This window comes from Solanum stenotomum, chromosome 12 (genome assembly GCF_019186545.1).
Source record: "Solanum stenotomum isolate F172 chromosome 12, ASM1918654v1, whole genome shotgun sequence".
NCBI classification, from domain to species: domain Eukaryota; kingdom Viridiplantae; phylum Streptophyta; class Magnoliopsida; order Solanales; family Solanaceae; genus Solanum; species Solanum stenotomum.
The window spans coordinates 33,500,564-33,510,270 of record NC_064293.1 but is presented as its reverse complement, the minus strand read 5'-3'; the positions used below and the strand labels follow the sequence as shown (position 1 = coordinate 33,510,270).

At 34.2% G+C, this 9,707-nt stretch overlaps 1 protein-coding gene across 4 annotated transcripts in view; it reads left to right on the top strand.

The window, feature by feature from the left end:
* Positions 1–4,491: 4,491 nt before the first annotated feature.
* The window catches only part of LOC125846316 (rust resistance kinase Lr10-like), a 67,465-nt gene continuing 62,249 nt past the window's right edge, over positions 4,492–9,707 (top strand). The window contains exons 1-3 of one of the 4 annotated variants that reach the window (XM_049525703.1): positions 4,492–5,209; positions 5,289–5,315; positions 5,408–5,819. In XM_049525703.1, coding sequence (XP_049381660.1) covers positions 4,537–5,209; positions 5,289–5,315; positions 5,408–5,819 — 1,112 coding nt within the window. In that variant the 5' untranslated portion in view covers positions 4,492–4,536. Of the gene's footprint in view, positions 5,210–5,288; positions 5,316–5,401; positions 5,820–9,707 lie in introns of all 4 variants that reach the window. The other 3 variants (XM_049525702.1, XM_049525706.1, XM_049525705.1) reach the window with 3 other exon arrangements.

The window sequence follows — 9,707 nt, the reverse complement described above, 5'->3', positions numbered from 1 at the left end:
AAAAAAAAAAATCGATGATATATGAATATTGAAAGAGAAAACATTGAAGAGGATAAACATGGAAACCAACACCGTAAGACATGCCTAACATAATTGATTAGGCGTGTACTAATTACTTTGCTATTTAATTTTTGTTAATATACATATAAAATTGAAAAGAAATGATTATTCATGTGTAGTAAATTAACTTTGCTATTTCATATCTTATTATATCCATATAATATAAAATAAGTAAATTATAGCTATTTATCTTAAATATATATTGATGTTTGCTATATCTTGTAGTTTTTCCTTTTAATAATTAAAATTTTGACCTAGACTCTTCTCACTTATAATAATAATAATAATTATAATATATATATATTATGGTTAGGTATTTGACCAAATTAGGACCGTTCAAAGGCATTAAAAAAGGCAACGCCCTAATTTGATATTTTTTGGACTCCAATTAAGGCAAGTTGAGATGCAACGTGAGCATATTTCATAGGCTTAAGTCATCTGCGGCCCCTTAAAGTTGTCCGCATAATTCTTTTAAACGCCTCAACTAAGGTTTGTACCTATTGAACACCTATGCTCCTTAAAATTGATACCTATTTGACATTTTTTTTTACAGGCAACCAAAAATCTGATATGTGTGTACTACACTTGCTGTGACATGGGAAATTGATGAATTAAATGATGACATGTGGCATTTGGTTCCAAAAATTTATTTTAAAACGAATTCTAAAAAATAACTATTTTAATCTATTTAGCTAACTAAAAAAAATAAAAATGAATTTTCTAAAAACCCACCCATCCACCCCACAGCAACCCCTCATTTTTTTCTCTCCAATTGATCCAAATCGTCCCCAACTCTCCAACAAGACAGTCCCTCCCTCAATCGATTTTTTCAATTGTAATCCTCTTCTCTCCATCTAGTTTTGGTACGAGGAAGATGAAAAAGGTTTCGTTGGAAAATTTAGAATTCCTATTACCATTACCGGAAAAAATGGAGTTACCTGACATATTTTTTTGAATTCCATAACTGGTGTTTTTTGGAGTTGAAGAACTCTTCGTTTCTTTTTTAATTATCAATTTTAATTCTATGGAATTTCATGATACCATTTTTAATAAGCTTAATTAGTTTACATTTTAATTTGAAGTGGTGATGTCTGTTTGAGTGACCAGAAATAGATATGAATGGAGGCCGGCTAACTTTTTTAACTTCAATGTCTGAAAATCTTATTTCTTCTTGCAAAATCACATCAATTCGTAGATTCAGAATTCTTCTTTCTTTTTGCAAAATCATATCAATTCGTAGATTTAGAATTCTTATTTCTTTTTGCAAGATCACATCAATGCGTAGGTTCAGATTTAGAAAGAAAAAGAAGTGCAGAGAGAGAGATAACAAAGAAAAAGAAGTGCAGAGAGTTTGGAGTTTGAGGAAGAAGATGATGGCTGGAATAAGGGGGTGGGGTTGATTTCTTTGTTTATCAAGAAATCAATTTTAAATAAATTTTAGTTATTTTAGTGCCCAATGTCAATAAAAGAAAAAAAGTATAAGTTTTTAAAAAGTAAAATACTATTTGGAACCTATTCACGCGCTAATACTAAGTGAAGTACACTTATGTTGCCACGTCAACGTTTTGTGTTTAATAGGTACATATTTTGAACAATTTAGGTGTTCAATAGGTACAAGTCCTAGTTGAGGTGTCTAAGTGAATTATGCGGACAACTTTAAGGGTATGTAGATGACTTAAGCCTATTTCATATGTATTAGGTTCGTCATCGCATGAAATAGGATTCTATCATGATAATAACCACATCAATCCACATGTAACTACATCCCATCGAGCCAAAATCATATCCCTTTACCCGAACAAGATCCCATCAGATAATGTAGGGATTGTTGTCTTTGGTAGTGATACTGCTATTAAAGAAGGAGATCTTGTCAAGTGAACGGGGCCATAATCACATCACTTAACCGGAAATACATCTCATCATGCCATAGTCATGTAAACCATGAGAAAGTAGTTAAAATGACATATATTTTTCAAAGGCTTGTCCTTCCATTCGAGTCACTGGCGTTTACCTATTTAATGAGCTATTAAATCATCTATTGGGGTCTACAATTTTCTTCTCCTCATAATTTCCAATTACTAGCAAACAAGGTAGTCTTGAGAGACTTATCTAGTCCACAAATTGAGTTTTTTGCCAAAAACAACCTTTAACTATACCTAAAACTTAATGTACATCCTTCAACTAATTTATTGAATAAAAATTATCCTTAATGTATTCAAAACTTAGCAAGTTTCATCCTTCGTGAAACTTTGTTAAAAACATTAGCATACCCATCTATGTGCAAGTCAAATGACTCTTAACACCCCAAATATCAAGTTCCTCAAACTAGCCACAATTCAATTTCTTTGTTCTGCTAAAAAAAATTAAAGCTATTCCAAGTTAGCTTTTGTATGTGTCAATTTTGCTGAGTCTGTATGAACAATAAAAGAAAGGAAAAAAACAACAAAGCTAGGACAAGTCTTCTTCTGTGTAATAGTTGGACTGTGATTATATTTGATTTGGGTATTGATTTTGGGAAGGAAGAAAGGCTTGAAACTAATTAAAAATAGAGCGCAATGAAATTTGTTGATGTTCTGGTAATAAAAAATCTTTAACAACAATTTAAGAAAAAATTATTGGGTCTTGTGAAAACGGAGAGAGAGAACAATAAGAGCAGGTTCATGTCGAAGAAAATACTTTAAAAAATAAAAAAATTCAAGCACAACAAATAAATGAAAGGTGTTTGAACTGAAAGAGTTACCACAAATAATTATGGAAAATAAATCATGATAGCAACAAAAGAATAGCCAATATTGAGCTTCATTGTACAAAGCAGCGTATACTACGATTTTTATTAAGCTGAAGAATCCTAAATTCATTCCTGGAAAATTTTGCCGGTTAAAAATTAATTCAGAAAAGCTTCAGCTTTGAGAAGAAGAACATTATACAACTACTGGACTCATTTTAGGATGCTTATAGTCATGTGACTTACACATGGGATTGAGTCTGTTAATGTTTTTTAACAGAAGTTTCCGGGAAGGATGAAACTTGCTAAGTTTTGAATACATTAAGGATGATTTTTGTTGAATATGATAGTTGAAGGACGTACATTAAGTTTTTGGTATAGATAAAGGATATTTTTGACCAAAAACTCCTACAAATTCGGCATATATGGGATATGGGCCCCTACCATAAACCTTTCTTATACTTGGAAATTTAGGCCTAAAATTATCAAATTTATCTCATGAAAATATAAATTACGTTATTCATCCAAACTTGAATGAAGAGGGTTAGACTGGGCATACGTCAAGTCAGTACATCTAAAAGACTAGGATGATTTAGGATGTATGTATAGCCTTCGATTGATGCATGAAAACAAAAAAACTAATTAGTTTTATTTTGTAATTAAAAAAAATTATAAAAGAATAAAGCAACAAAAAGAAAAATCATATTGAGTAAGACAAATTGGGTCATAATCCATTGTTTTGCCCTAATTCAGCCACCCATCTTGACCCGAGCAAACGTCACTACGCATATTATGATTTATGATCATTAATAAATAGGTAAACGTCAAAGTCTTCCTCTTGAGGGCCCTTCATCAAATTTCAACTTTCTCATCAAGGACTAAAAACACAAGTCTTCCATTGACTTGAAGCTCCCAGTATTAACTTATTTATCACAGTTCGCTCACAAATGTTGAATTGTTCGTTTTGGGGTGTGTTTTTAGGGATGTCCCTTTTGGTCTATAGCATCCAAAAAGTGTCTGTATTGGGGCCAACTCCACTACTATCCCCTTCTGTTTGTGACCATATCCGTAACAAAAGTTACCCTTTTTGCTTAGAATATGAATTAGCTTGTGAAGGTAACCAAACCGTTATACCTGTATTCTCCAAGAAGCTGTATGTTCAAGCCATTAATTATGATAATGAAACAATTCACTTGATAGATCCAACTTTACAAACACAAGATGATGTATGCTCTTTGAGACCCAGCTTACCTTCCCCCAATAAAACAGAATCTTTGACACATATAATTATTCATCTTTTGTCCACAAGCAGAACGGATATAATAGTGAAATTAGCTTGTTATACATTTTAGAATAGAGTTTCCCTAGACATTTGTGTTTCTTTTTCTTTTCCTTCTATTTCCAATAGGCGGAACATTTTGAGGATAGAATATTAGTACTATAACATATCAAAGAGACTAATGACTGTTTAAAGGTTGAGCTTTCTTATCTCTTGTCAAATTACTACTAGCAAACAAGGTAGACTGATCTAGTCCACATATTTCATGTGCTGATTTGGACTAATTAGGTGAGTTATAATTTGACCTAGTCATGAATTTTCCAACTCAGGAAGGTGTGTGGAAAAGGTCTGCTCCACAAAGTGAATAGTTTTAAATAAACAGATATTGAGGAAAAGTCAGTATTGAGAGTTGGAAAATATTACCAACTTAGATAGTACTAGACTACTATAGTGATTAGCATCAAACTAAAGAATGCAAGTAAGAGTTTTAGAAATGTCCATCTTACTTTTCTTGGTATTTTTCCCATTGCTTAGCTTAGGACACAGACTAGAGGGTTGTGAGGATTCTCGGTGCAAGAGTGATGGTCCCGTCATTCATTTCCCGTTCAGACTCCGTCATCAACCAAAACATTGTGGCTATCCTGGCTTTGAACTACACTGTAACAATAAAAATGACACCATCCTTGAGCTTCCCTCCTCTGTTCACTTGGTTGTTGAAAAGATTGATTATGTCTCACAGCAAATTCACCTTTATGATCCTGACGAGTGCATAGCAACCAAGCTACCAAAACTGAATTTGTCACAATCTAATTTCAGAAATGCTGATGATCTCACAGACCTATTCAATTGTTCTGAACCATTCACAGACAGTAATGATGGTTACTTGGTTCCATGTCTTGGTTCTTCTGGTTACCAAGTACATGCTGTTACTTCGACTTTAAGCCTCGACTTCTTACTGTCTGGGCCTTGCACAAAAATTCATCAGTACCCATACACAGAGTCAACATTTGGTGAGAACAAGCTGCAGCTGAATTGGCCTGTACCACTTTGTGGAAACTGTGAGTTCAAAGGAATGGATTGTGGTCTCAAGGATGGAACAAAGCTATCGGAAACTCATTGTTTCAATCGAAATATGACCCATAAAGGTACTACTTGTATGTATTAATTATTTTCCATCATTGATAAAAAAGCACTTAACAGACACTTCAATTTTGTCCATAATAGGTAACACTAAGCAGCCCTTGATTGCAGGTTAGTTTTATTAAGTTCTTACTCCATCAGTTTCCTACTTGATTTTCCTTTGTGCTTATGACATGTTGTTTATTCAATTATTGTAGGTGTAGTTTTAGGTACAGCGCTTGTTTGCATTATTGTCTTTTCACTTTATCAGCTATATTTGACAAGTAGAAATGAAAGAGAGAGTCGAGTTAGACTTGAAAAGTTTTTGGATGACTACAAGGCCATCAGACCAACACGATATTCTTATGCTGATATTAAGAAGATAACAGATAATTTTAATGAAAAGTTAGGAGAAGGGAGTTATGGAACTGTATACAAAGGCAGACTTTCTAGTGAAATCTATGTTGCAGTAAAAGTCCTACGCGATTCCAAGGGTAAAGGGGAAGAATTTATCAATGAAATTGGTACAATTGGGAGAATCCACCATGTTAATGTGGTCCGCTTGGTTGGTTTTTGTGCTGATGGATTCAGACGAGCTCTGATCTACGAATACCTACCAAATGATTCACTTGAAAGGTTTATTTTACCAGTAACCTCTGTCTCACTCATCAGCTGGAACAAGCTTCAACATATTGCTCTGGGTACTGCAAGAGGGATTGAGTATCTTCACCAGGGATGTGATCAGCAAATCCTACATTTCGATATCAAACCACAAAACATCCTTTTAGACCACATCTTGAACCCCAAAATATGTGATTTCGGCCTAGCCAAACTGTGTTCTAAAGAAAAAAGTGTGGTCACTATGACCGCTGCTAGGGGAACCATTGGCTACATTGCACCAGAAGTGTTATCAAGAAACTTTGGTAAAGTTTCTCATAAGTCTGATATTTATAGCTTTGGGATGCTCTTGTTAGAAATGGTTGGTGGGAGAATAAAGATGGATTCTAAGATGAATAATCACAGCAAAGTGAATTCTTTGGAATGGATATATAGACATTTGGAGAAAGGGGAAGAATTAAAGATTCGGATAGAGGAAGAAGGAGATGCTACAATTGTGAGAAAGTTAGCTATTGTTGGACTTTGGTGCATACAATGGCATCCCATTGATAGGCCTTTGATAAAAGAAGTTACTCAGATGCTAGAAGGAGATGGGAGCCATCTCAACTTGTCCCCAAATCCTTTTATGGCTACTAATATGCCTAAGTTAAATGCAAGTCCTCTCAGTGAAGATCTAGACGTGATATTAGAAATTGAATAAGACTTGAAAGTCATTTGTATAATGAAAAGGAGATAGTATAAGAATTGCAAAAGTATTTTGTTTCATAGTAGTGATCAGCAAGCTTAATGATAAATATGTAGACTTATTTCTCGATTTGTATGTATTAGATCCTGATGAGATGCACTTGTCCACCACGTACTAAGGGACCGGATTGGTTTTACACTAAAACGCAGTAAAAGAGACTAAAGTATGAAATAAAACAACAAAGAGTTTTACGTGGAAACCTCCTCGCTTAAGGGAGGAAAACCACGACCTGTCACACATGATTTCCAACTGCTTTTACTATCTTCAAGCAACAAGTGATTATAGACTCCAAACACATATTCAGAGATTAAACTCTTAATCTCACCACTCATAATAACTCTATCACAGAAAGAGCCAGGCAATACCTCTATTGCCCACTATATTAACTAAATCTAATTAATATACACTTCAATCACACTCTACACAGTCAACTCTAACCATGCTCATTGTTAGATTAAGTACTGAAGACACGATCCGTTCCTTTATAGATTAGAAACGTATCTTACAAGTTGAATCACACACGACACCACCTTTCTTATGCAACAATCAAAAGACACGGTTGATAACTCTATCATGTCAATTGAGGTTCTTGAATGCTTGTAATCTCCAAAGACAAAATACACCTTTTAAAATTGTTGTGCTAGCTTGAATGTCTTGACTAGGTTGTTTCATGTCAATGAGGATATATTATCCTCTGAACAAAACAACCTAGTGTTCTCCCATTGGTTGAGTACATTGTTCTCTTTTCCTGTGCTCACCAACCGCATCAATATTGTGACAGCTTTTACAGTTGTTTACCATTTTACCAGAAATACATGCTAACTCTGGGACCAGGTTCCATGATTTGTGAGTGTCATCAATACACAGAGTTACAACAGATCCTTGCATTAAAACCATGTTAATTGGATGTCCACAATGGGAAAGAAATGAGTTGAACGATAAATTGAGAAATAGTCCTTCTCTAAAACACACTCATCCAAAAGACTTAGTGTAACTGACTGTCTCCATTCTTTCCAATAAACCCTTTCATCAAACCTGTTTTCATTATAGTGAGAGGAGCCGCCTGATGTTGACTTAAGACTCCCCTTAGAATCAGTATTCCCACAATGAACTTCTCCACCAATAACCCTGCTCTTTCCCTTTCTTGGTTCCCATACTTGTGCTACTTCACTCCCTGGCCGGTTGGCATACCCATATATATATATATACCAGTCTCACGCTGCCCTTCAATATTAATAGGTTCATACTTATCTGCAGCTTTTGAAGATTTTCAGTGGTAAAGGAGTTTTGTTCAGTTTTATCCATCTCGGTAGATTTGCTATCCTGTTCATTGACCACACTTCAGCTATAATATGTTTTCCAAATACTTTACTACTTATGGTTTTGCGATTACTTATATTAGAAACCGATACTTATGGTGACGTGTCTTTATTACTAATACTTGCTCCAAAATAAGAAAAATTAAATTATATATGCGTCTTTGGTATTTGTTTATATAAAGTATATAAATAAATTATTAATGAAAATTTTGCCAAGTCTATAAAGGACATAACGTGGAAGTCCAATTGAAATTGTACTACGAAAAAAATATTGAAATTGTACTATATTATTAATGCTGCTGATGTTTTTTATTAGGAATTGGATTTGTAAACATTACCTCATTCAAATAGGATTTGGAAAAAGGTTTATATGTGATATATTTATATAAAGGGTATTGAAAAAGGTTTTATACCAAGTTTTTCATTGTAATAAAGAAAAATATCTTGTTGAATAAACTGTTTTCTTGTTCGGTTTATTGTAAGTTGAGAAAAAAACTGTTGCGGAGAGTGTACTATCAAATCATGAGCACCACTGGTGATGACTGGGCAGGTAATTGCATTCTTATGATAGTAGGTTTGTATGCTATTGATAGAGGTTTGTCTGCTATTGATAGTTATAGGAAGTATCGGAAAGAGAAGGAGCAGAATGTCAAGAAGGAGCAGAAGGTGAAGAAGGAGCAGAAGAGGTAAATCAACAATGATCACATTTGGCAGAAAGGGAAAGTTGTTTCCCCCTCCGTCCATATATGTATTCCACTCCGCTTAGCGGGCCACATTTGGAAGAGGAAGAGAAAGGCGCTTAGTCCTGGAACGGGAAGAGAAGAGGAAGGAAGAGAAGAGGAAGGAAATAACTAGTCTCAGTTTAGTAATGTTTTAAGATTAGTCAATTTTTATTATAAGTTTTTCTTTTAGTCTTTTTTGATCAATTGCGTACTAATTTATGTTCGATTCAATAATTGATTTTGGTTACAATCCAAATTCTAAGTTCGATAATATTAAAATGCCCTGTATAAAGATCTTAATCTGGATCAATTATATAACATCTTATCTTAATCAGTTATAGCTGTTACCTGTTTCAAATCAGAAGAAAAGGGGAATGGTGATTTGAATAAAGGGAATGAGAATGCTGCTAAAATGATCGTATTTAGGAAATTGTATCTTGTCCGGCAAATAAGCTCCTCTAACCCCACGAGGCAATTGAGGGTTCATTCCTCATTGTAGCTAATTTAGCAAGATGATTAGCCATTGTGTTGCTTCTAACAAGGAGTGAAGCAAAAATCATATTAAGTTTTCTTCTTTTTGCTGTCTTTGAGCATGAAATTTGTTTGTTAAGTCACTAATATGCTGATTTCTACGTCTCTTGTAATCCCTGCTGTCAAAACTTTGCATATTTCAGTGATTACGATTTATGTGTTTCTATACGGACAGCTATACATGGTATTAAGTGGTCTACAAAGAGCACTGCTTGTTGAGGCAAAATTGCAAAACATAAAGTTAATGGAAACAGCTCTAGATTCTCAATCATTTATCCTGCTTGGACTTTTAACAGGTTTACCAATAATCATTGAGTTAGGACTTTAGCGTTTTTGTTCTCATGCAACTACAGCTGGTTGCTGTTTTCTTTACTTTTTCCTATGGAACAAAATCTCACTACTATGGAAGAACAATTCTTCATGGAGGTGCCAATTAGTATAGACCTACTGGTCGTAAAGTTGTGGTTTTTTCATGGCAATTTCACTGAAAACTATAGACTTTACTCTCGGAGTCACTTCATCAAAGGATTGTTTATGATTTGTTTAGGCGATCATATGAAAGCAATTTGGCATATGTTTTAACTACATA